This window comes from Sorghum bicolor, chromosome 6 (assembly GCF_000003195.3).
Source record: "Sorghum bicolor cultivar BTx623 chromosome 6, Sorghum_bicolor_NCBIv3, whole genome shotgun sequence".
Lineage (NCBI taxonomy): Eukaryota > Viridiplantae > Streptophyta > Magnoliopsida > Poales > Poaceae > Sorghum > Sorghum bicolor.
Genome location: NC_012875.2, coordinates 58,293,999 through 58,319,142, shown reverse-complemented (window position 1 = coordinate 58,319,142; position 25,144 = coordinate 58,293,999). Strand labels below are relative to the sequence as shown.

General features: G+C 44.8%; 7 protein-coding genes across 8 annotated transcripts; 4 read left to right on the top strand and 3 right to left on the bottom strand.

Annotated features, from left to right (window-relative positions):
* On the bottom strand, nt 1-2,895 carry LOC8079594 (protein COFACTOR ASSEMBLY OF COMPLEX C SUBUNIT B CCB4, chloroplastic). The gene is made up of 8 exons (XM_021463128.1): nt 2,662-2,895; nt 2,384-2,568; nt 2,202-2,301; nt 2,026-2,099; nt 1,163-1,344; nt 1,022-1,092; nt 678-761; nt 1-447 (listed from the first exon to the last, which is right to left on the bottom strand). The coding sequence occupies exons 1-8, from the start codon at nt 2,773-2,775 to the stop codon at nt 394-396; spliced, it is 864 nt and encodes a 287-aa protein (XP_021318803.1). The 5' UTR covers nt 2,776-2,895; the 3' UTR covers nt 1-393.
* LOC8079593 (UDP-glycosyltransferase 89B1) lies at nt 3,155-5,119 on the top strand. Its single transcript, XM_002448611.2, has one exon. It carries the CDS (start codon nt 3,538-3,540, stop codon nt 4,993-4,995), a length of 1,458 nt encoding a protein of 485 aa, XP_002448656.2. The 5' UTR covers nt 3,155-3,537; the 3' UTR covers nt 4,996-5,119.
* LOC8079592 (putative ripening-related protein 5) lies at nt 7,158-11,862 on the top strand. Its single transcript, XM_021463663.1, has 2 exons — nt 7,158-7,873; nt 11,388-11,862. Exons 1-2 carry the CDS (start codon nt 7,305-7,307, stop codon nt 11,860-11,862), a joined length of 1,044 nt encoding a protein of 347 aa, XP_021319338.1. The 5' UTR covers nt 7,158-7,304.
* LOC8068489 (putative ripening-related protein 5) lies at nt 13,844-14,800 on the top strand. Its single transcript, XM_002448608.2, has one exon. The coding sequence runs from the start codon at nt 14,225-14,227 to the stop codon at nt 14,798-14,800; it is 576 nt and encodes a 191-aa protein (XP_002448653.2). The 5' UTR covers nt 13,844-14,224.
* Nucleotides 15,023-19,552, bottom strand: LOC8079590 (CDT1-like protein b). Of its 2 annotated transcripts, none has more exons than XM_002447180.2 (8): nt 19,365-19,552; nt 17,997-18,355; nt 17,786-17,905; nt 17,472-17,700; nt 16,566-17,213; nt 15,670-15,868; nt 15,490-15,580; nt 15,023-15,391 (listed from the first exon to the last, which is right to left on the bottom strand). In XM_002447180.2, the coding sequence occupies exons 2-8, from the start codon at nt 18,338-18,340 to the stop codon at nt 15,334-15,336; spliced, it is 1,689 nt and encodes a 562-aa protein (XP_002447225.1). In that variant the 5' UTR covers nt 18,341-18,355; nt 19,365-19,552; the 3' UTR covers nt 15,023-15,333. The 2 variants fall into 2 exon arrangements, with proteins under 2 accessions (XP_002447225.1, XP_021318801.1); XM_021463126.1 differs by having other exon boundaries at nt 19,369-19,540.
* LOC8068488 lies at nt 19,602-22,563 on the top strand. The gene is made up of 3 exons (XM_002448607.2): nt 19,602-20,640; nt 20,914-21,080; nt 21,949-22,563. The coding sequence occupies exons 1-3, from the start codon at nt 19,726-19,728 to the stop codon at nt 22,154-22,156; spliced, it is 1,290 nt and encodes a 429-aa protein (XP_002448652.1). The 5' UTR covers nt 19,602-19,725; the 3' UTR covers nt 22,157-22,563.
* LOC8079589 (reactive oxygen species modulator 1) lies at nt 22,820-25,011 on the bottom strand. Its single transcript, XM_002447179.2, has 4 exons — nt 24,858-25,011; nt 24,653-24,745; nt 23,563-23,600; nt 22,820-23,241 (listed from the first exon to the last, which is right to left on the bottom strand). The coding sequence occupies exons 2-4, from the start codon at nt 24,726-24,728 to the stop codon at nt 23,128-23,130; spliced, it is 228 nt and encodes a 75-aa protein (XP_002447224.1). The 5' UTR covers nt 24,729-24,745; nt 24,858-25,011; the 3' UTR covers nt 22,820-23,127.

Below are 25,144 nucleotides of genomic sequence, written 5' to 3'. Positions count from 1 at the left end.
TTATCACGCGTGCTATGCATGATTTACTCATATTTACTGTAACAGTACTATCCGTTTTCATATTTGGTTGTACATACTAAAAAAAAGGTATTGAAGCCATGTACTGTGGCTGTGTAGACATTCAGGCTTCAGATAACCATCTGCTTTTGAGAATCGGTTACTAGTGTTGTGATCAAACTCTGCTGGACCTGATGGCTAAACGGCCGAAATCCAATAGAACAGGATGGTCTCAGCAATTCGCCAGTACCCAGACATCCACTGTTGACAGTTGCACGACTATGAGGGTTTGGATTTGCAGGCTCTGGTTCAGCGTACACATGAGGACGATGATGCGCTCACTAGTTGCAGGAGACAGGAGATGGCGAACCAACATCAAATAAGTAGTCCAGCGTTTTAAGACTTAGACAATGTGGCACCCAGCTTGTCTGCGATCATTGCGATCCAAGCCTGCAAGGAAAGATCAAGTGGACGATAATGCAATGGCAAACTGAAGTTCTTCAAAGTGCACAATCTATCATCTATGGATAGCAGTAGCAGTGTAGCACAGTTCATAATTCTCGGTACAAAGCAGAACAGCCATTTTCTAACGTATTTTAGGGGAAAAAACATGAACTGGAGTATTTTATTTTACACAAAAATCTTAAATGCAGATATCATAACCTATGTAAAGGGTATACCTGATCAATATTAGTGAAACCTCTTATAGTGTCGCCACCAACAATTGCAATCCCTTTATCACCAATTGGCTGCAATATCAGTGCCTACAGAATATAAATTATGTTAGACTGCTTTGGTCAAATATTGCAGATAATCCCTCCATCCGGCTTTTGGATCATGCTTATCTGGACATAAATTAAGACTTCTTCTACATTTTGATTCACAAGTAAGTAGATTGTGCCTTTGACTTTTATTCTTCGTAAGGATAATTAAAAAAAAATCAGCTACTGAGACAGAACAAGTATCAATTGCTCGAATATATACTTCAATGCAACAATATCTCTAAATAAAAGTGAATAAGCACCTGTGTGTTAGCAGGCAAGAACGGCAATTCAGACCTCCCAGGATACAGAGCAAGATTTGCCAGATATGATTCTGCCAGAAGACTATGGTGAAGATTCTGAAAACAAATGGAAAAACCTTCCAAGCAACAAGATGTACTCACGCTTCTTGGATTCCATGGCACTTTTGTAAAGAGTGCCTTGGATGAACTTTTGTGCATCCACATTAAGGGCATTACCATCTTCTGGAGATCCTGCAGCAACCCCGATTTGAAGAACGCAATTACCTCCATACACAATAACCAATGATTTGCAACAAGTTGCAGTAGTGAGGGAATCCCATGTCCTATTTGTAAGAAAAATAAGGAATAGCTAGCTTCACAACATAAAACCTTTGTAAAACTGCATATACGAAGTCGTGGATTCATACAAGTCAGGGCATGATAAGATAGTTAATGGTTACCACCACAGGTTTAGTAAACTCACATATATATTCAGTTAGTACAACATTATAATTGTCAGGCAGTGGTATTAGGAAGAGTACCACACGATCACCAACCACTCTAAAGCAGCGGTTTCACTAAAAGATGCATGCAATTATTCAGAGTCCAAACTCAAATCGCAGCTGGCTATTACTTGAACGAACTGTCACTGTCAGCTGCTAGTATCCCATTAGGTGAGATTTTCAGAGCAAATACCCAAAAGCACTGCTTTATCTAGAAAGATGTAAGCATTTATTCAGAGTCCTACTTCGAACGGCAGTGGACTATTATTAGCAAATGGAGCTATCACCCATAGCCATACATTAGGTGAGATTTTACGACCCAAAAGTTAGCATTCACTAAAAATATGTATGCAGCATTGCAATATTCAGGGTTCAAACTTAACTGGTAGTCAGTTTGGCTATCACCTAGCAGTGGCACATCAGATGAAAATTTTTGGATAATGATTTAGGATCACTCTGAAGCATGCAGTGTTCAAATGGTAAAATAAGAAAAAAAATTCTATATATTGGTAGATCATTTACCAAAGAAGTTCATGGAGAGCAGAAGTTGACACACCCGGATTAAGTCGTTTACACTCAACACCTCTAGGAACCACCTAGGAAGATATTTAGAATTGTGGAATCAGCCAAAGACATGAGAACATGTCACTCATAAGTTCATAACACAAGAACGTGTGGTTCAAAATCTCAATTCTGACCGGAGAAATGGATTTCGGACGGATGGATAACCAAACGAGGCCGGCAAGAATGTCAGTCACGGAGAGAGCAAGCGTCAATATGTCGGCCCTCGACTGCGAACTGTTTAGAGGGGAAATAGAACAAATAATTAGTAGTACACCCAAACAGCATCAATTCTGGATGTTAGCAGGCAAAGGCAGACCTGGAGGCGTCAGCGACAGCGGCGATTCCAGAAACAGCGCGGTTGAGGAGTACAGCGACGAGGGATGCGCCACCGACTAGAATGGGCAGGCCGCGGACGAGCGTGTCGTTGCGCCGGACCCAGCCCTCCACCCACTCCTGCTGCGGCGGCCGGAGCGCCCTGCTGATGCAGCGCCGGCGCACTTCCTGCACAAGATGGAGAAGGAAGGACCCAATTACCGAATCCGTCACCCCGTCGAAGGCAAGAGAGGACAAAGCTAAGGGCACGAGAACACCCACCATGGTAGAAGACGACGGCGGCGGAGAGAACGCTCCGGAGAGAGGACCGCAGCGGCCGTGGCGGGAGTAAACCGGCCGGAGCGGGGCAGAGACAATGCCTCTGCTCAGCTCCATGCCGCCGAGGGACGAGCCCGGAGCAGACGCAGCCCGCAGGGCAGGGCGATGAGCGGAGGACACGGGACGGGACAGTCTCCGAGTGGAGGAGGAGATGGATGAGCAGCAGCAGGACGACTCGTTTCAAATGGGCCCGGTCACGGACCATATATTCGGCCCATCTTCTAAGCGGCCCGGGCAAAACTAAGGCCTTGTTTAGTTGCCAAAGTTTTTTGGCAAACGCTACTGTAACATTTCGTTTGTATTTGATAAATATTATCCAATCAGAGTAACTAAACTCGTAAGATTCATCTCGCAAATTACAGATAAACTGTGCAATTAGTTTTTATTTTTGTTTATATTTAATCCTCCATGCGCCGTAAGATTTAATGTGACGGGGAATCTTGAAATTTTTTTGACATTTTTTGAACTAAACAAGGCCTAAATGGCGTGATCAACTGGGGGGAAAATCCAGTGCATACTGGATGCACACAGCATCTATGCAAACTGCCTACACTCAAAAAAGAAAAAATCTATACAAACTGCCATCCTGGCCGTATTTTGAACCGAATTTAGTATTTTCCATCCAAGATCCAACTACCATACCAAGTGGTCCCGACGGGACCACCAACCACCGAATTTTTTCCATAAAGAACGAACCACGCGCGGATTAGCTCTCTGCTTCTCGTTTCCGATTTGCAGTCTCGGCAGTCGCCCTTGCCAGCGACCAACCGCGCCATCGCTCTCCCGCCTCCGTCTGAACCTGCCACCAAGCATCAAGCCATGGAGACGGCAGCGGCACCTACCACGGCGCCGCACGTGCTAGTGGTCCCCTTCCCCGCGCAGGGCCACACGCTGCCGCTCCTCGACTTCGCCGGCCTGCTCGCCACGCGGGGCCTCCGCCTCACCGTCGTCACCTCGCCCGCCAACCTCCCGCTGCTGTCGCCTCTCCTCGCGGCGCACCCCGGTGCCGTCCGCCCGCTGACACTTCCGTTCCCCTCCAACTCGTCTATCCCCCCGGGTCTCGAGAGCACCAGGGGCTGCCCCCCGGAGTACTTCCCCGTCTTCATCCACGCGCTCACCGCGCTCCGCGAGCCCGTCCGTGCGTGGGCCAGGTCACGCCCGTCGTCCGACGACGACCCCATCGTCGCCGTCGTAGCCGACTTCTTCTGCGGGTGGGCGCAGCCGCTCGCCCGTGAGCTCGGCGCCGTGGGCCTCGTGTTCTCGCCGTCCGGCGTCCTCGGCGCTGCCGTCCCTCACTCGCTCTTCCGCCGCCTGGTGAGGCGGCCTGCTGCTGCTGCCGAGGGCGGCGACAAGGAGTCCTTCGTCGTCACGTTCCCGGCAATTCCCGGCGAGCCGGCGTACCAGTGGAGAGAGGTCTCCATGGTTTACAGGTGGTACGCGGAAGGCAGGGAGGAAGACGAGCAGGTCCGCGAGTTGGTGAGGCAGAACTTCCTGTGGAACCTTCACGACAGCTGGGGTTTCGTGTTCAACTCGTTCAAGGCGCTGGAGGGGAGGTACCTGGAGCAGCCGCTCGAGGACCTGGGCTTCAGGCGCGCCTGGGCTGTGGGCCCCGTAGCACCTGACGCAGACGCCGCCGGCGCGCGCGGCGGGGAGGCGGCCGTCGCGGCCGCCAGCCTCGGCGCGTGGCTGGACCCGTTCCCGGAAGGCTCGGTCGTGTACGTGTCGTTCGGGAGCCAGGCGGTGCTGACCCCGGCCGTGGCGGCGGCGCTGGCCGAGGCGCTGGAGCGCAGCGCCGTGCCGTTCGTCTGGGTCGTGAGCGCCGGGAGCAGCGGCGTCGTCCCCGAAACGTTCGAGGCGCGCGCGGCGGAGGCGGGCCGCGGGATGGTGGTGCGCGGGTGGGCGCCGCAGCTGGCGACGCTGCGGCACCCGGCGGTGGGGTGGTTCATGACGCACTGCGGCTGGAACTCGGTGCTCGAGGCCGCCGCGGCGGGCGTGCCCATGCTGGCGTGGCCGATGACGGCGGACCAGTTCGTGAACGCGCGCCTGCTCGTGGACGAGGCGCGCGTCGCGGTGCCCGCGTGCGCGTGGGGTTTCGGCGTCGCGCCGGACCCGGGCGAGCTGGCGACCGTGCTGGCCGACGCGGTCGGGGAGAAGGGCCGCGACGTGAGGGCGCGCGCCAAGGAGCTCGCGGCGGAGGCCGCGCGGGCGGTGAAGCCAGGCGGGAGCTCGTACGCTGATTTGGACGGGTTAGTGCAGGAGATTCGGAATGTTCATTGAATTCGAGCGGATCGTCAGGATAAATTGCTGCGCTGGCATGCTGTATAATTAACTGTTACACTGTCCTGGTCGACTATAATCACGTTCAATAACAAAAGTTTGTTTCAAAGGGATGCATTCTTCAGTCTGAAGGCTTCATTTTCTTTTTGATAATTCGAGGTTTCATTTGTTTTCTCAGCATATCTAAAATATACTTGCAAAGAACATTTGCATAATAATCCCATAAGAAAGGATACTCATAGTTTTCGGTGTGCATTTTTTTTTGGCGAATAGTTTTTGTAACTGACGGCACATGATTAGGCTTAACTTCCAGCAGCTTCCGCGTCCCTACACCACTTAAAAAAGTGTAATTGAGGTCCGTTTGGCACAACTTAGGGCGTCCCAAGGACTAGCTATTTGCTAGCTATTATGACGCGGACAATAAAAAAGTATGAAAGAAAATAGTTACTAACGATGAATAAATAACTAATATATTTTACATAGTTCAAAAATATATGAGAGGAACATGTGAGTCCAATAGTACATAGAAAATAAAAATATAGTATAAAATAGTCATTGCTTTTGTTTCTTACCTCCATGTCATCTAGTTACATAGCTAGCACCATTGAGGACGCCCTTAGGTCAATTTTAATGTAGATTCTATGGGATTTCATCCACATTAAGTACAGTGCTACATCAACAGAAATAAAGATTTTGCATGTATCGAGAAGGGGAGAGAATTGTTTCCAAAACATTGGAAACCGAATAAAACCCCTACCGAAAGCCATTAGTTCGTTTCATCGCGTGCATGAGAGAGATAATGGTGAGACTCCCAAAGGCTAAAATAACTCTATAAAACTATACACTGAGAGAGATACGTTTTATATTAAATTTCACGTCTTGAAAATTGAGAGGTAAAACCTTGCATTAAAAATGGTCTTATTCTCAAATACTCCTTCCTATAAGTCGGAGCACAAGAAGAGCCATATTTTGCGGTCCTGACTATTTAATTTGTCTAAAAATGACTTTGGCTCTTTCACTGTTTATCGGGAAAAAGTTTCTCCTAAAATATTTGGTACGACTTCTGTAACACTTTACAAGAACTGTTGTTGGAGCGAGATCTGAAACCGAAGCCGTGCGAAACTGGTAAGCAATTCCGATCACCAGACTCAGCTGCAGCTCGCGTACGCGAATTTTGGTAGCACCCACCCGAAATGTTATTTTTTATTGAACAAATGTGGTCACAGATGGTTGCTTTTTTTTTTTTGTCACAGATGGTTGCTTGGTTGTTGTTCTTTCCTCCCACACAAAATGGACAGAACCTGCCGGGGAAGGTTTGGCCTAGGCCACAAAAACTGAACATGTGCAAAACATGGGAAAAAAAGAGAGGAAAACACTATATACACGGAAGTATATTTCCCTCAAGCACTTCCAGTCTCAATAAGGTTTCATGGCCCACTCTACAAAACTCTTGTATTTTAAAAACGGTGTAGAAAAGTTTTATCTCCATAAAATTATATCTACTCCCATAAAACTCTCACCATCTCTCTCTTCATCAATGTAGTTGCCACATCAGCATATTTAATATGTATAAAACTTCTATAAAATCTCCATTGAGACAGGCATTAGAGCCGGTGGTACCCCAAGCACGAGCCTCCTCTTTGATCTTACCAACTAAAATGCCACCGGGGAATGATATTGTTAAAAAAAAAATAGTGTGTTCCGTTAGCCTGTTCGCTGGTTTGAAAAGCTATGACTGAAAATATTATTCGTTGATTTATCGTGAGAGAAAGTACAGCTAGGTAGAGGCTCAAGAGAAGCTGCTCCAGATCAACCAGCATGCAACAATTGGAGCCAGGATGCCTCGTACGATGGAACCAATCAGGCCCGACATTGGTCTGCATCATGGTGAGGAGCAATTTGTGATTATTCAGTGCGAATTTTGTCTCGAGTTCTCCAGCCAATTTCCAATATGAACATGAACTTAACCTATGTGAACCCCCGACGTTTGTGTACAACAAAAATCTTCTCCACTCCATATGTTTTTTGAGGGGTCACTCCATATGTTCACATCGAACGAGTTCAAACAATTTTATACGGCGCGACAAAAAAAATACTCGGTGGTGAAAGGATTGCCGTCTCCGGTAATCACATCGATCAAACCATTCCGTACGCCATGCGCATCAGTGCAAGTTCAAACTGATGTACCAAGCAGAAAGGCCACTATATATATAATCCCATGCGCGATTAACCTCAAACCATCAAACAAAGCAGAGCACGAAAAAAAACAGAGTGACAAGGAGCTCGAGCATTTCTTCAGGCAAGCAAAGATGGCCGCTGCAGGAGCTGTATCCGCCATGGCCCTGTTCTTCCTATTCATGCTCTCCGCCTCCCAGATGGTGTCCTCCCTTCGCCCCGGCGTTGGCCTCGGCACGTGCCACGCCAGCGGGTACCTCCCAGGCCGCTCTGGCAATTGTGAGAAAAGCAATGATCCGGACTGCTGCGAGGATGGCAAGAAGTACCCACAGTACCGATGCTCGCCGCCGGTGACAGCGAGCACCAAGGCTGTGTTGACACTCAACAGTTTTGAGAAGGGTAAGGATGGCGGCGGCCCGTCGGAGTGCGACAATGCGTACCACAGCGATGAGGAGAAGGTGGTGGCGCTCTCCACTGGGTGGTTCAGCAACATGGCGCGTTGTGGTCACCAAATCAAGATCAGCGCCAATGGAAACTCCGTGTACGCCAAGGTGGTGGATGAGTGCGACTCCGTGCACGGCTGCGACAACGAGCACAACTTCGAGCCACCATGCGATAACAACATCGTCGACGCCTCGCCGGCAGTGTGGAACGCCCTTGGACTCGACCAGAACCTCGGGATGGTGGACATCACCTGGTCCGAGGAGTGAGGTGTCGTGTGCATATGTTGGCACTTGGCATGTGCCGTGTGCATATAATGAGAGGATACATCAGATCGTTGGCTCATTGCCTTCACTAGTGTATTGTATGTGTGTACTGCATATATATATATATATATATATATATATATATATATATATATATTGAATACTCTATTTCATCATCAAACTATAACGTGTCCTATGTTTTCTATATACATAATAAACATTTATATATCTTTTACTTTATGCTTAGAGATATACTATGTCTAAATATATAGTAAAAATAATGCATATAGAAGAAACCATATCATGTAATTTAAAATGGAGAGAGTACTGAATAAATAGCACATGGTGAAATGAAAGGTTGTGTTCTCTAAATACACAAAACTAGTAATGCACCTTAGAGCTGAGTCACAAAGATGAGCTTGCCGAACTTAGCTTATATGTCTATCCATATAATCCTTACGTGCCAAGTAGACAAAGCACCCCTCAAATTAATCCTCCCCTAACCAATCGACCTGCTCACGCCTATATCTAGTGGGCATGTTATGGCTTCAATGAATATACCGTCCATATATTCGACAGAATCCATGCATCATATATTGTTCTAGCTCAACAATTACAATCCAAGCCAGTGGTATGTTGTGTCCAAGCTCTAGAACCACATGAAACATTCCACAAATTCCAAAGGTCGGAACACTGCCTACTAGGTTAAAGTCTCAATCATTGTAGTCCACACAACATTACCCCTACTTTTTATTTTTGCAAAGATATCCACAATAGATAAATCAGGAGGGGTTGGTTTCACATCATATGAATGTTGGTTCACAAGCATTTGCAAGATCAAGGTGAAATCCAAGGTTTTTGGGGGTAGCCAAGCTCACTGAGAGCTTGGTGTAGGATGAAGTCGTGGACATGATGTACGCATCCTATGCCTATGCCTTAGGAGAAGGGGAGGGGACCTTGACCTATGCCTTAGGCCACTGCACTACAACGTCTAGCACGCGTGTGCACAACTGGTACCTGCTACACAATGGAGGGGGGAGGCAAGATCTATGACTGCCATTTGAGAGAGGGAAAGGGTTGTCAGACGGAAAAATGGAGGGTCTAATTGGTTGCTTACATAACTTCTCTAGGCCTCGCAATGCAATTTACTTATGCTTGGTTACTTGCACAAGTTTTTATGTAGGCTAGAGCGACTCTCCTCAAAGCAAGCCTAACACATGTCCTACAATTTGGCTAGGTCCTGCTTATCCGACTATCCAACCTCCCCATGCACCCGCTCCGTCAGCATAGTCCTGCATTATTTATGCATGCACCCAATTGCATATGTGAGGAGCCTAGCCGGATCTGGTTTAGGCAACTAACCCTGCCATTTATATGTGAGGAGCCTAGCCCAACCTGGTTTAGGCAACTAAATTAAGCCCTTAGTCATCCACCGGAATTAGCTTTATTTACCGGCTCAATCTTTTTAGACAAATTTAAATGCAATCATTTTGAAGAATAAATAAGAACTCCTTTTTTTCATATTTTTCTATTTCTATTTTGCTTCTTTTTTTCTTTTGTTTAGAACTTCACATCTACTTAGTCTATGGTATCCACCGGGCAAACACAAATTTGATTATCTTCTATATTTTACAAGTTGCGGCTAGTTCACGACTCTATTTGCAAGCTACTTTGGTAACTTCATTTGTCTAATGATTGTGATCATGAATACTCTAAGTTTTGTTTCTTCGTAACAAAAACAAAAACAAAAACGAGGCGCTTCTAAAAGTCGTTAGTGTAGGAAAAAGAGTGATCACAGACATTAAAAGTTTTGTTTCTTGGTATGGGCACTTTTCATCGTTCACCTCCAAGTGTGTTTGTGCTATAACCATAGCAACGTGCATGGCCACAAGTAATTTTTTTTTAAAAAAAACTCATACAAGGGAGAAAAGAAAAGAAAAAGAAAGAAAGATGATAACACAATGAGAAGAATAGACCAGCATAAAGCAACAAGGGATGCATATCCGTGCACCTCACGCTAATTTGGCCTAAAAGGCCCAACAATGCATCTAATTAAAACCAACCGAAACAGACTCCTGAGACGAGGTAGCAGCAAATTTACTCAATTAGGAGTACTAGTATAGTGCCCGTGCTAACGCTACGGCTTAATTTTAGGATGCTTGAAAAACAAAAACTATAGTTCGAAAAATATTTTTTCATGTAACAAGGCATAATAGAGCTATTTGTCTTATTATGAGCATCTATGTTACATTTTGTTTAACTCTTTAATCATGTACTGGACATCTTCGGGGATGTTGTCGAAACATTCGTTTGCTTTGCTCGCCAAAATGTCCACCAAAAATTCCATCCTCAGCGAAGTTGAGTGCTGTACTTGGCAAATGATAATTAGTTATTATTATTTTTGTAGTGTAAGATATGTATTGTTATAGGCTATATATGCTTACACTATTGATTTGTTGCAAATTTTTGCCGTCCCACAACTTCATAAAGTTGTATACAAGAAAGTCTCCCAATTTCCTGGACAAGAGTAGTTGTTATTGATGTGCACAATGAATGAATGAAATAACCTTTTTACTGACAAATGTGAAATGTATTACGAGTGGTTACCAGTATTTATTATTATCTGTAACCTTTGTTACAAGTGGATATTCTCGCTTCCATTTATAAATATTGCCGCTCCACTTTGCATTTGTCAGTCCCATGGCGAGACCGAGTCTTCTAGCAATAGTGTGTAATGTAGGAGGTAGCAGCAAATTTACTCAATTAGGAGTATTATCTATAAAAATTGTCGGCACCATGGTGAGGACCAATTTGTGGTCATTCAATGCAGGTTGTTTGTGTTAGAGTTTATCGTTTAGGCCTTGTTTGGATGTAGTCGGATTTACATCAATTCACATGTGTTGAGGTGGATTGGAGTGGAACATGAACTAAATTCCACCCCAGTCCACACCAACACACATGGATTGAAGTGAATCCGACAACATCCAAACAAGACCTTAGGGTAAAACTGGTACGGCCGAAGTTTTTTCACCCTGAAATCTCCAATTTTCAATATGGCTAGGAAATTGACATACGTGAACCCCACGTTTCTGTGTGCCTATAACAAATCTTCTCTACTCTATACGTTCCCATCTAACGAGTTCAAACCATTTCTTGCGTACGGCACCACGAAAAACATTAGTTGGTGAACAGATTGCCGTCTCCGGTAATCACATCGATCAAAACATTCCGTACGTCATGTGCATCGGCGAAAGTTTTTATACTAATGTTGCAAGCGGAAAGGCCACTATATATAATCCTATGCACCACTAACCTCAAACCATCAAGCAAAGCAGAGCACGAGAAATAGATAGGAAACAGAGTGAGAAGGAGCATTAGCATTTCTAAGCATTTCTTCAGGCTAGCAAAGATGGCCACTGCGAGAGGGATAGCCACCACGGCGATGTTTCTCCTAATTGCCCTCTCCGCCTCCCACATGGCATCCTCCCTCCGCCCCGGTGTCCGCCTCGGCACGTGCCGTGCCAGCGGGTACCTCCCGGGCCGGTCTGGCAACTGTGAGAAGAGTAACGACCCTGACTGCTGCGAGGATGGCAAGAGGTACCCGCAGTACCATTGCTCGCCACCGGTGACGGCTAGCACCAAGGCTGTGCTGACGCTCAATAGCTTCGAGAAGGGCAAGGACGGCGGCGGCCCGTCGGAGTGCGACAATGCATACCACAGCGACGAGGAGAAGGTGGTGGCGCTCTCCACCGGGTGGTTCAGCAACATGGCACGCTGTGGGCACCGCATCAAAATTAGCATCAATGGCAACTCCGTGTACGCCAAGGTGGTTGATGAGTGCGACTCTGTGCATGGTTGTGACGACGAGCACAACTTCGAGCCACCGTGCGACAACAACATCGTCGATGCCTCACCAGCGGTGTGGGACGCCCTGGGACTTGACCAGAACCTCGGGATGGTGGACATCACCTGGTCTGAGGAGTGAGAGGGAAATGATGGCTGTGTTTGCTCCATCTGTTGGCATTTGATACGAGATGTGTACATATATATGATTAGAGGATAGGTCGGTGGTTTATTTCCTTCACTAGTATATTGTAAGCATGCCATGTCATTACTGCTTATGGATATATATGTCATTGTTGAATATTGAATAATAACGCTTGAGGTAATAGGGCCTCTAACTAAGTTGATTCTGTGGCTTCAATATCACTCCTCAGATCATGGGTCATATTCTCTGTGGGAGCAAATTTCTAGTTAGGGTTAAAAAATCTACTCGTCTGTCTCAGGTCTAGCCCCAGTTTTGGTTGATCACAGGTACTAGATGGCGAAGATGTCACTAGCACCTATGCTCTGGATGCAAGGTGGTAGTCCTCAACCTCAAGCTAGTGACCCGAGTTTGTGTCCTTGTCATACTTTCCGAGGTAGGCTTCTTAGAACGTCGGTTGTAGTTGCAGTCACCATGATGGTAGTCACAACCACAATAGCCATAGTTGTCACGGTCGTCATGGCCATCATTGCAATGGTCATTGCACATAACGTGGTGTTTGTTCCCGAGCTCGTTCTAAGTTCCCGCTCATGAGTCTTAGCTGATGTTGATCTAACAGTGGACTGTGGACCGAACCAACAAGGCATTAGGGCTTATTTTGTCAATTGTGACAATTGGTGATGTCATTGGTGTAGTGTGGAGACAAGAGGGCGAGCAGGGGCTTGCGCCCCGCCCCCAAAAAAATGTTGTATATATGGTTCTCATCTATATATCTCATTAGTTCTCACTAATCACTACAAATTATAATTATACGTAAACAAGCTTTCTCAATCAATTCTATACTGTTTTTTTCTTAAATATTGCCGCTGTTCCAAAATATATATAAGACAACGTTCTAGATGCATTGCTTTTACTTTATATCTAGACATAGTGAATAGCAAAATCTATGTATTTAAAAAGTCAAAACATCTTATAATTTGGAACGTATGTAGTACATCTCTTGATAGTCTAATGCTAAGTGTCTAAATAAATAAAACAAATATAATGTGAGTTGTTGATCTATATATGAACAATATCTTTTTTATCTTCATTTAGGCATGTCGTTTTTTCCAAGATGAAGAGATTAATTTATTGTAGTGTTTTTAAGCCGACATTAAAGTAAAAAATAATTAAGCTGACTGCTGACATAAAGATCTGGTGGTATTTTTTGAACACTCGATGAACTGGTCTAAATCAGGGCTCCACTCGGTCTGAATTGGCTGTTGAATAATGTAGAGCGGGAACGTGAACAGTAATCCGTGAGCAGTAAGTAGCCATCCTACGAAGAGTAGTGAAACACTGAACAGTTAGGCGCGAACAGTAACACTCTTGTAAACAGCCACCGTAAACATTAGGGAACAGTGGATGTGCCAAACCATACGTCCAATTAATCGAACCAGACTCCTCACGGTCGTAAATTTTTAAATACGTAAATTCACCGTCACTAAGTGATATCACGAGCCGTCTCAAATTACCTTCTGTGGCGTAGTGCGGGTCATTGGATCATCAACGAGGTGGCAGCAAGTTTACTCAATTATCAGTACTACTTTTCAACTATGGAATAATATTTTTTTATTACAATAAATCAGCATTAATATTAGCACCAGCCAAATAATCAGCCACCATAGCAGGAATTGTCGCCACCATGGTGAGGACAAATTTGTGGTCATTCATGGTGGGGGTAAAAGTGGTACAGCTAAAGGCTATATTTTTTCCCCGTGAGTTCTCCAATTCCAATATGTCTATGAAATTAACCTAGGTGAACCCCATGTTTCCGTGTCTGACAAATCTTTTCCACTCCATATGTTCCCATCGAAAGAGTACATACCATTTCAGACGGGCATACGACACATCTAGATTTTTTTAAAGATAAAAGATAGTTTATACCCGACTTTATCTACCAACTGGTAGAATTAGACCAATTATTACAAAGTTTAGCCCATAGTCAACAACAACGAATCATGTTTGTTATCACCCATCTTAGACCACCTATTAAACAAGTCATCTATACTCTAAGGAGACGATATCCCAAACATTAAATATACAATACGCCACAAGAATTTGGCATATAAACAATCGAAAAAGAGACGTTGAATACAGCACATAAGAACGGATTACCGTCTCGAGAATGGCATCCACTCAAACCATTCCGTACGCCATGTGCATCAGTGCAAGTTCATACTAATGTAGCAAGCAGGAAAGGCCACTATATATAATCCCATGCACGACTAATCTCAAAACCATCAAGCACAGCAGAGCTCGACAAACAAAAAGAAAAAAAAAACAGAGTGAGAAGGAGCTCGACCATTTCTTCAGGCAAGCAATGATGGCCACTGCGAGAGGGATAGCCGCCATGGCGATGTTCTTCCTAGTTGCCCTCTCCGCCTCCCACATGGCATCCTCCCTCCGCCCTGGCACCGGCCTCGGAACGTGCCGCGTTAGCGGGTACCTCCCTGGCCACTCTGGCAACTGCCAGAAGAGCAACGACCCAGACTGCTGTGAAGATGGAAAGAAGTATCCACAGTACCACTGCTCGCCACCGGTGACTGCGAGCACCAAGGCCGTGCTGACGCTCAACAGCTTTGAGAAGGGCAAGGATGGCGGTGGCCCATCAGAGTGCGACAACGCGTACCACAACGACGAGGAGAAGGTGGTGGCGCTCTCCACAGGGTGGTTCAGCAACATGGCGCGTTGTGGTCATCAAATCAAGATCAGCGCCAACGGCAATTCCGTGTACGCCAAGGTGGTGGACGAGTGTGACTCCGTGCACGGCTGTGACGACGAGCACAATTTTGAGCCACCGTGCGACAACAACATCGTCGACGCCTCACCGGCGGTGTGGAACGCCCTGGGACTCGATCTAAACCTCGGGATGGTGGACATCACCTGGTCCGAGTGAGGCAGTTGATGCCTGCATTTGCTCCATCTGTTGGAACTAGATACGTGCCGGGAACATACATATGATTAGAGGATACAGGTCGTGGGCTTATTGCCATCACTAGTGTACTGTATGCATGACATGTCATTGCTACATATAGATATATGTCATTATTGAATAATGAATAAATACTGCATGAAGTAATGAAAGGCTTTGTTATCTAAATGCATACAGGGATACGAATGTGCTTCACACCAGCATTACACACCAGTAATTTCTTCTTCATTTTTCATGAGTAAATATCACAGAGCAGATGCCAAAGTTCAGCTGAACTCCACACAAGTTCATGGGATTACCACAGTAAGCTCACAGAGAAGCTAGTGCGAATTTGAGTCAGGGAGTCAGCATTGAGCAGGTCAACAAAAACACAGATTTGAAGTCGAATCAGACATGAGCCATGCAGATGCTTACATGGTGGTAATGAGCTAATATGGGTTTCATTAGTGGTACATACATATAGATAATTTCTTCAGCTTGAACCAATCGCAGCTATCTCATACAGGTTCTACAAGCCTCGCCCGAACTGAATTCTGATCTGTTATAGGCTCGATGCTGCCATTTTAGAGATAATATGTCAGTATTCTGCTGAAAAAACTTTAAATAGAAAAAGATAAAGAGGGATGCTGTCTAGTAATACTAAATAAACTTACCTATAAAGTATTTCTCCTCCATTTATCACCTTCTTTGATATCAAAGAAGGAGCCAGATCCTCTAAAATATGCAGCTGCTCTTCTATCTCCCCTATTAGTAAAAAAGACAATACGATCAGCATAGCTCAGGAAACATCAAGTATAATTTGGAAGGTACACGGATCAAGTGATCCTCATTACCAATCTCTTCTATCTCCAAGTTGTTGGCAAGAATATTGTGGAAAAGTTCCTGTTTCGTGATAAGTGAATTCTTGGTAGAACGAGAAATATCGCAGACTATGTCAAATGTGGTATGTAGCGAAGCCATCCTTTCTTGAGTATCCACTGAGTCTACTTCATTGATTTTGTCTTTATCAGTAAAGAAGACAGGACTATCTTCCTGCAAGGAAAAGGTTCATTTGGTCAGGAAATAACCAACAGGCAAATGAACTGGAACAACCTTGGAATTGTAATTCTTCCAACTATTATTACAGGCTACAGCAAAAGAAAATAACAGAGCGGGAAGCAAGACATCTATTAGTCAGACACCATGTCATACGTAGAAAACCAAGAGTAACACTCCTTGTTTATAATGCATTTGAGCATTTCTACAGACAACAAAAGAGAAATGGTCATTCTGTCTAACAAACTTATTACTGCACCTCAGGGTATAAAATTCCAAGTTTATTGGTAAATTGCTCTGATTATTAGTAGTCTGATGTCTGGCTTTTTCCCAAAGCATCAACAACTGCAGTGCTACCATTCTAGGAATTATTGAACAGTCATATATACCTATTTCCTGAATATTGTGTTAGATGAAGCTAGTTACTAGTTAGTTAAGAAATCTATTTGACACAACCCACATTAACGTTGTTAAGATACAGAATTAAATGCAGAAAGAGCTGTCCATAGTTATTCCTGCAAACTGGGTTTTTAAAGAAATCAGAATCCAAAGCACAAGCATTTGTTAGTAGTGTATGTTATTGACTATAGCATCTGTGATCTTCTAGCATGCAATTATGTGCTATACAAACAGATAACAATTTAATGTGATGGATGGGTTGTCAAAAAAAAAGTGATGGATGGGAATCAGATACCTCAAATGACTTGTTAAAACTTGATGAGTCTTCTGAGATTATGCCCTTTTCAGCTGTAGTCGTATGTTCCATTCCATCATAATAAGAAGGGCTTCCTCCTTCAAATTTTAACGATGTATTTAGTGATCTGCGGGCAGAACTGGCTGAACGTGGTTCACTAATGTGTCCACATGTGACCTTGGGTTTCTCAAGTGGAGTCGGCAATGGCCTATTTGGAGTCTGCATTGCAGGTGTTCCAGACAACAATGGTGACTCTGAGGTCCCTTGTTTTGGTGTACTCTCTTGACAACAAGAGGTCAAATGACGGCTTGGAGTAGCAGAAATTTCAGAGTTCACTGGAGCTGGAGCATGTTCATCTTGCTTTTTAGGGTTTCTGTCTGACCCTTCTGTATCATAAACGTTCACAGAGCTCAGCTCTGCTGGATCAGATAGCAATTGAGTCTTTTCAGTTCCATCAGCAATGATTTTCTGCGACATGAGTTTTTGAAAAGATTGTGGAAAGTGGGAAGCATTTGAGAGTTCCTCCTCAGCGGCACCCTGCATAGGTGGCTCAGCAGCATGCCCATTATGTACTGCCTCAAGATATAACTTATCCCTTGGCCTTGAATTAAAGGGTTCCGGTAGGATTGCCTCAGGAATATCTGCACCCTGCATAAATAACAATTTGCAATGAGAATGCTGAGTGAGTCATTAATTTATCATGGCTTGAAGACTAACATAATCAAAAGTGCATATAGGTCAACCCCTAAAAAAGAACATATAACTATATAGGTTCACTTGAAATGAGAAGACAGAACTTCAGTTAAAATGCTCTTAACAAATTAAAGGAAATATCATACATTCATACTGTGAACATCATTAATTAACTACTACCTAAGCAAGGGCTAATTAAATTAAGTTTAGTACCTTATGATGAGCATCCAAAAATCTCAAAAGCTTTGAGTAAAAAGCCTCGCAAATTGTCATGGATGGAGACTGATCAGGGCTTGTGCATTCCACAACATCCATTACAAGTGTGATTTCCATATCAGCATACATGCATAGGCTCTTCTCATCATGTACTAGTATCCTCTTTATCTGGATTGCCTCTGGGAATAAATGTTTCATCTGGGCCAAATGACTGTATAACAACTTCCTGTAACGCAGAAAGATTATCATCCAACTGCAACAAACAAACAAATAATAATAATCCATATAGATACTTTCATCGTCATTACTACCTTTTTGCGAGTATCTCCACCTGGGTGGCAATATTATTAAATGTAGCCATCTTCTTCCGTAGGTGAAGCAATCTTATAGAACTCTCCATTCTATTGAAAAGATTCAGCAAATCCTTGTGTCTTCCATTGTGAACAAGAAAGACAAGGTGAATAATCATGGCTAGGCAGCACACACAGCATGAGATATTGAGATGAGAATAGAATGACTCACTTCTCAAGAAGTTCAATGCTTTCTGGAAAAAGAGATCGGCTACCACTAGGCGAAACACTTTCATTATAGTCTTCTTCATCTGTCTCACCCTCATCTTCCACCAGCTGATATGCAAATCTGTCTTTGTACCTCTCTGCAAGCAAATTCCTTGCCAGTGAACTCACAACAACCCCTTTGCTTCTAGATTCACGTTTTTCTGGAGTGGGTGATTCGATTTCACTTCCACCATCTTCTGTCTCAGCTTTCATCTTATGCACAGTTGCAGGGCTACTTGAATCATTATCATTAGACACTTGAGAAAATCCTTTCTCAAGGTCAAGCTGAGTAGTATTTGCCTCACTCATTTTCAGCTCCAAACACTACAATAATGGGACCATAAGTAATATGCTCCAAACTAAATCAAACACAGATCCTGAATGCATAGAATTACGTGGGTGAACTTCATAAAGTAGTACAATACAATGTTATCCAAGAGTAGCAAACATCAACATATATGGCCATACTCATACCCATATCCCCTAGCAATGCCACAAGGTACTTCACAACTATCCAATCACGAATAAATATTAATTACTTCAAAAAAATCTACTTGTGGAAATATACATGAATTAGGCCCAATCTGTGCAGGATATGGTTTTGGGCACTGTAGCACTTTCGTTTGTATTCGGTAATTATTATCCAACCATGGACTAACTAGGTTCAAAAGATTCGTCTCGCAAATTACAGGTAAACTATATAATTAGTTATTTTTTATCTATATTTAATGCTTCATGCATTTGTCTAAAGATTCGATGTGATGGAGAATCTTGAAAAATTTTGGGAACTAAACAAGGCCTAAATCCAGTGTTTTACATCCACCAGAATTTAGTGACAAGAGTGTGACAGAATGCGAGGTATCTTAAATTCGTTACCCCACCCCCTCCCCTACACAACAAAAACGCTGGACAGAGATATCTGCGCTAAAGGAAAACACATGTCCTATGAACTATGAAGTGCGCTAAAGGAAAACACGAAATTCTAGTTTGCCATCCCGCAAAACTGAATCCAAAATTCGGGTGGAAATAATTAACTAAATAACTGAAAATTTGAGTGAGAACTGGCCACAAATTCCGCAACCCTAGACGTTACCTCAAGACACAGCACAACAGCTGACCAGACAAACCACTGCACCACTCAAACCAGCGCTTGCTGACTAAATAGCTGCGTCACTCAAACCAGCGCCTGCCCACTAAACAGGCGAAACAAATGGCCCTCCGGAGGGCGCATGGGAGCACACCCGTGTGGCAATGGGAGTGTGGGACACGAAACGAAAGCATCGCATAATTCGCAGAGCACAAGCTAACAGAAGACCAGATCTTGAAAGTATACCTACAGATAGAGCTCGGGGTGCGCTCGGTGTCTCGAATCCGGAGGAGCTACGGCGCTCCGGCTCAGGATGTCGCCACGGGACTCGGCCGGCGGCGGCGGTAGTGGAGGGGAGGGGGAGGGGGAAAAAACGAAAGCGGAGGGCGCGGACCGCGGAGTACCGAAGGCAAACCAAAGCGAACGCATCTACAAAGTCGAGCCCAACGGCTATATTTTCGGGCCACTTTTATACGTCATCATAAACGAGCCGTGGGCCGTTTTGTGTTTCGCGTTTTCAGCCCACTTTCCGTGCTACATGTAGGCCGGCCCATTCCGACCCATAGTTTGTCTCCCCCACTACGGCCGAAACCGGATCGCAGCGAAAATGGATGCACGGCAGGGGTGCGCCGCCGACTCCGAGCTGGAGCTGGCGCGGGCGCGGGCGCGGTGCGTCGCGCTGCAGGACCATCTTGCCGCTTCGCCGGACCTGCCACGCCATCCCGCGCTCCGCTCCCTCCTCCGCCTCGTCGACGCCGAGCTGCGCTTCCTCTCCTCGCTCCGCCCCGCCGCGGCCACGCCGCTCTCCTCCAACCTGCCCCACCTCGCGGCGCTCCACCTCGTCCTCACCCACCCAGCCGTGCGGAGCCCGTCCCGGCTCTCGCCGCTCCCGGGGGTCGACTTCGCCTGCGCCTTCCGCGGCCGGCCCGCGTGGGTGCTCGTCTCTGCGAGCAACCCCGTCAGGCTCGCCTGGGCCCCGCCCGGGGGCCTCCGCGCTCGCTTCGCTGCGGCGCTGGACGCCGCGCGCGGTGCCCCGCCCGCTACGCGTCCCGAGAAGCTGCTCCTCGTCTTCTCCCGCGGTGTCGGCGTGGATATCGCGCGGGGGCTCGCCGAGGACTTCGAGGCCGTGGACACTGACTTGCTCGAGGAGTTCATTGGCGACTCCGAGGAGGAGGATGGGGACGGGTGGGTTGCCGTCAGCTTCAACCCGAGTGAGGACCTTAGGAATTTCAGGGCGTTCGAGATTGATGTCGTGGAGAGTGCTGGCGAGGTTTTGCTGCCACCAGAAGCCGCGGTGGCTGAGGGAAGTGCTGATGAGGAGCCTTTGAGTTTCGAGGGAGCATTTGGTGCCTTTATGGGGAAGATGCGGAGGGAATCGAGGGAGCTGGTGAATTTGGACACCACCGCGCTGGTTGCTATAGTGTCAGGGATCAGCAATGGCGGGGTAGGGAAGCTGATGGCTACACCTGAGGCAGAGACCAGAGCAAGGTTCAAGTGCAACTACAAGTTCGTCATGGATCAGGTCGCTTGGAAATGTTTCCTTTACAGCCGAGGAGCCAGTCTTTCATCACCCAGTTCTAAATATTGTTGATCAGTTGTTAACTGCAATCAAGTACACAGATTTAATTGTGTTTCATTGTGATTTCTGTAAGGAAGCCCACATCAAACACTTACTTGAATATTCAGAAAATATGTTTCTGCAAAGAGTGAATCTATATTAGAGAACTGTGTACTACTTACAAAAGAATACCATGCTGTCGATCTTGTCTTGAATTATTTCATGCTTGCTTTGTAGGCACAACCCGAACTGCAGTTTCCAATACTCATAGATTTGGGGAAAGCAGTGGAGGGGAAGCAATGTATCATATGTGAAACTGTCAACTTGGAGTTCAAAGAAATTGTTTCGATGTGTGGTGGAGCTGAAGAGAACATCAGAGCAAGACATTTGTTGAAACAACTCACGTAAGTTCTGTTACATAGCTAATTTGATTTCTGTGGGTACAGTATTTTGTGCCACTATATAGTAGCTCTAATTTGGAATTTTGAGGGCGATTCTTCTGTTAGCAGCTTTGAATTTTGAGTGCGACTCTTCTGTTACCATATATTGCTTACAACGTTTAAGACATAACACATCATCAGGTTTCCTTTTGAGAACTTACACATGATCAAGTTCATGAAGCGGACTTTTGCTCTTTCATTTCCTATCTTTATGTGCATTTCATTTGTTAGGTACATGTAGTGCCCAAAGGTTGTATGATATTCTTGTTCATCTGATCCTTATACTGAGTGATATATGTAGAATTGTAGATGCACTGAGGTACTTCAAGATTGTTTGTAGTAAAGTATTGTATGATTTTCATTTCAACCTTGTGTTTTGTGGACATGTCCTTAGTACTCCTACACTGGCAGCCCAGTATAAGTTTCATAATGAACTCAATATGAATTGGTCGAACTGGTACTTTCATTCTGTGTACTTAAAAATGTACTCCATATTTTCGAAATTGGTAGATAACTGAAACTGCTTTTGCTTCTAGTAACACTGAGTGAAACATGCTGCATCTGCTAGCTAGCTTTTTTCCTGCCCTCTTCATCTGCGCAAATATTTGTTCTCGAACCTAGCTAATATTTTCCTGTCCATATAAATTGCTGTCATATCCCAGAGGTACTACAACCGTGGTAGACTAGGAACTCTCTTATTTTCCACAAGTCACTGTTTATCATATCCAGTGTGTTTGGAGCTTGCTAATGGCCTTGAATTCATTTTTTTAAACCACGCAAGTACGCAAACTGTATCTTACAGAGTATGTACCAACACTTTTTGGACCTGCAGCACTGTCCCAGACAGTCCTTCAACACGAATGATGGATCTTCCAACCACAAGGAAGCTCGCGATGAAGACCAAAATTGTTTTTGGCACAGGTGACTATTGGCGAGCTCCTACTTTGACTGCTAACATGGGATTTGTAAGAGCTGTTTCACAGTATGGTTTGCCCTTGCTAACCATCGAGCACCGACCTCGGGCATTGATTGGTCTGTGACAGTGAGTATGCCATAACTAATTACAGGTGTTTGAGATCCGAGAGTTGTAATTCTTTTTTTTTTTTTTTGATTCATAGAGAGTTGTAATTCTGCCTCTTCTGAACATGAAACTATCTGAAGTTCTGGCAATTTTAGTTCTACTCCTAGAACTATGGTGAGGTGATGTCCTAGTTTACTCTAGTGTCTAGTCCTGATAGCTTTGTCCACAACTGTATCTCGACCCACTGGGAGTTTATTCGAGCGACAATGGTTACTGTCTGTACTTAGTATCCTTGACGACAAAGTCAAGCATAGCATATGTAGGAGTAGCTTTTAAGTCTTCAGCATAGCTATGTACAGTGAGAGAAGAGGTGCAGTATAAAATAATGCAGTATGGATGAACGCATGAGCATGACACATTTTGAAATGGCTCGTTGACAGCGTTAAGTGTTACAACTGATTATGCATACTGAATTGCTAGTCGTACGAGATTATTTCAACTCACAGGACATTTTTTTATCGCGAAAAAACAAACTACACGATTAATCATCCATCAGTGTGGAGCGATATAAACGAAAATACAAAAATAAAATATGCTGCGTCAACCTTGGCCCTGGCCGGCTGCCCTTTGCATTTCAACAATAGCATATAGCTGCCATTACGTTTTGAGCGATATTACATCCATCTAGCAAGAAAAGTATTATTGATGACCATAAGAAATCCTTACATTTTTCAAACAAAATCATATTAGAACATAAGACGCTATATGTGAAATTGACGATTCTCGTACAGATGAACATGGATTATATTTCCATCCACACCAACACTGGGGCATAACTTGATTGTTCTTTCCAACCCTGAGCTATTAGCTGTTAAATTGTACAGACATTGAATAGTTTTGACTGAAGCCACCCAGGGTAGCACTCAAAATCAAGAATCCTCCTCTGAAGCCCATCGACAAAGTCGTGTTCAGAAAAAGGAGGGAAACAAACTAGTAGGATTTTCCACAGTGAATCAAGCTCCCAGCACCCAAGAAAAGACCAAAAATTGCAGCGCTGCCAACAGTGGTTTGTCCAATGTATCTGATCTTTAGCAATCCAGGGATCTGTGCAACAGAATATCAAACTGATTAGCATTCATGATAACCCCAAAAAACAACTCTAAATTTTTATTTCAGATAGTGCACAATCAAGTAAATCTTAGCTAAGGTTAACGAAGTGCACAATCAAGAGTCAAGACCTAATCAATTTGAATCCTTTGAATATTGAAGGACAGGGTAATCAATTTATTTCCTAGTACTGTTTGGAAGCATCAGTATCCAAAAGTTTATGAAAGAATGACACGAAACCAAATATTGAAAGGGAAATCACATAGAAGCCCTATCATAGTGGTTTTGTGTATAACAAAGCAAACAGTGTATGAGTACCTTGTATCTGAATGCCTCAAAAGTTCCATAGCAAGCACCTGCGGAGGAAGAAGGAAAAACATGTCAATTAGTAACTTGGTACTCTTATGCTATGGCAACAGAAAGAAGAAAACATATACCATTTATTTCCATGATATTCGTATCCTAGGAGGCACATGGGCACAAGAGCACTTTGAGAACTACCAACTCCCTCCGGTCATACAAGGATGAAATTTAGGACAGAAAAAGTTACACTGCATGCAGGCTAATTAGGCTGCCTTAAACAACTTCTAATGAGCGTTGGGAATATAAGTAACTTGATTAGAGCTACACCTTGAAAGCAACAATTGCATAATAGTTATTGCACGAAAGAAGCAAGCCAAGCATGTTAGGTACTCCTTGATGCACTGGTCAACACAATCCCCATAAAAATAATAAAAGTCCACAGACACGCCTTTTCTGCCTTATTACAAAACCCAAAAGTAATGACTATCAAGGTAAGAAAGCCAGACTGGTAGCCTAATACATGACCACATCCACCCCTTCAAGTCATCAGTATTCTCTCCACGAGCTAAATACAAAACCACCAAGCGAATGACAACTTTTTGACAGAAAATACCAGTAACTTGGCATACAGACAATTCCATATGCTGTCATCTTTCCATTACAATGGAGTCCAAATCAGGAAACTAAACCAAAATTCGAATATATTAATTGGTACATTCCAAAGTGGCACTGAACAAGCTTTTGAACTTACATTTTTCATCACAAGTCCTACCCACCACCAGCAAATTAACCAAACCACGTCACATCAAATCAGCAACAGCCCTTAAAGCACAAGCAATTGGACAAATAAACTCAACTAGAGCATCGATATATTACACCTCCAGAAGATGCTACCTAAGCATGAACTCTTAACAAAAGCCACCTTGTTATTACATCTGTGGCCGCCAGTTAACCAGACAAACCAGGGATCAGTATAGCTAGCTCGAGAAGATCCCTGAAATCACACACTAATCTACTTCAACAAACACACCCACGGGCGAAGCACCTCGAACGGATGGATGGATGCCGCAAGTCTAGGGTTTAGGGGTTTAGGGAGGAAGGTTACCGACGGCTCCGCCGACCGCGCCACCGATGGCAACTCCGGCACCCACGCGCGCCAGGCAGCTGTCACCTCTCGCCATCACCACCTCCTCTGATCCTGTTGCACTTGTAATTAGATCGGATCCGAGTAGAAATAGCCAAATAGCTTAAGTTAGGGTCATTGGGTCCTTGGTTTCGCACAGCAGTGAGGGAAGAGAGGGTGGGGATACCTGGTGGGAGCTCGTCGCCGGCGAGCCCGACGAAGTTTGGCGGCGGCGGCGGTAGCCCAGTCGTCGCCGAGAGAGACGAGCGCACTAGGGGTGGACGGGAGAAGAAAGGCAGTTAGTAGATTCCTCACCTGGTTTTAGTGAAAGGGGCCGACTAATTCCCTGCTGGGCTTCGACGGGCCTTTAAGCCGGACCGAGATTGACAATGCCTTTCAGACCATGAACACTTGAACAGAATCAAGCCCAGGGCCCGAACGGGTTTAGTCCAGGCTTATTATTAGTGTTGATGG

Excerpts from the sequence above, each read along its gene's own strand:
- LOC8079594 (XM_021463128.1), bottom strand. The coding sequence starts at position 2,775 with ATGGAGCTGAGCAGAGGCATTGTCTCTGCCCCGCTCCGGCCGGTTTAC. Across the intron at positions 2,100-2,201 it reads GTCCGAAATCCATTTCTCCG|GTGGTTCCTAGAGGTGTTGA; the intron begins GTCAGAATTGAG and ends ATATCTTCCTAG. Across the intron at positions 448-677 it reads GTTTCACTAATATTGATCAG|GCTTGGATCGCAATGATCGC; the intron begins GTATACCCTTTA and ends CTTTCCTTGCAG.
- LOC8079593 (XM_002448611.2), top strand. The coding sequence starts at position 3,538 with ATGGAGACGGCAGCGGCACCTACCACGGCGCCGCACGTGCTAGTGGTC.
- LOC8079592 (XM_021463663.1), top strand. The coding sequence starts at position 7,305 with ATGGCCGCTGCAGGAGCTGTATCCGCCATGGCCCTGTTCTTCCTATTC. Across the intron at positions 7,874-11,387 it reads GTGGACATCACCTGGTCCGA|CACGTGCCGTGCCAGCGGGT; the intron begins GGAGTGAGGTGT and ends TGTCCGCCTCGG.
- LOC8068489 (XM_002448608.2), top strand. The coding sequence starts at position 14,225 with ATGATGGCCACTGCGAGAGGGATAGCCGCCATGGCGATGTTCTTCCTA.
- LOC8079590 (XM_002447180.2), bottom strand. The coding sequence starts at position 18,340 with ATGAGTGAGGCAAATACTACTCAGCTTGACCTTGAGAAAGGATTTTCT. Across the intron at positions 17,701-17,785 it reads GTGGAGATACTCGCAAAAAG|GAAGTTGTTATACAGTCATT; the intron begins GTAGTAATGACG and ends TCTGCGTTACAG. Across the intron at positions 17,214-17,471 it reads TTTTGGATGCTCATCATAAG|GGTGCAGATATTCCTGAGGC; the intron begins GTACTAAACTTA and ends TTATTTATGCAG.
- LOC8068488 (XM_002448607.2), top strand. The coding sequence starts at position 19,726 with ATGGATGCACGGCAGGGGTGCGCCGCCGACTCCGAGCTGGAGCTGGCG. Across the intron at positions 20,641-20,913 it reads ACAAGTTCGTCATGGATCAG|GCACAACCCGAACTGCAGTT; the intron begins GTCGCTTGGAAA and ends CTTGCTTTGTAG. Across the intron at positions 21,081-21,948 it reads CATTTGTTGAAACAACTCAC|CACTGTCCCAGACAGTCCTT; the intron begins GTAAGTTCTGTT and ends TTGGACCTGCAG.
- LOC8079589 (XM_002447179.2), bottom strand. The coding sequence starts at position 24,728 with ATGGCGAGAGGTGACAGCTGCCTGGCGCGCGTGGGTGCCGGAGTTGCC. Across the intron at positions 23,601-24,652 it reads CGCGGTCGGCGGAGCCGTCG|GTGCTTGCTATGGAACTTTT; the intron begins GTAACCTTCCTC and ends CTTCCTCCGCAG. Across the intron at positions 23,242-23,562 it reads TTGAGGCATTCAGATACAAG|ATCCCTGGATTGCTAAAGAT; the intron begins GTACTCATACAC and ends TCTGTTGCACAG.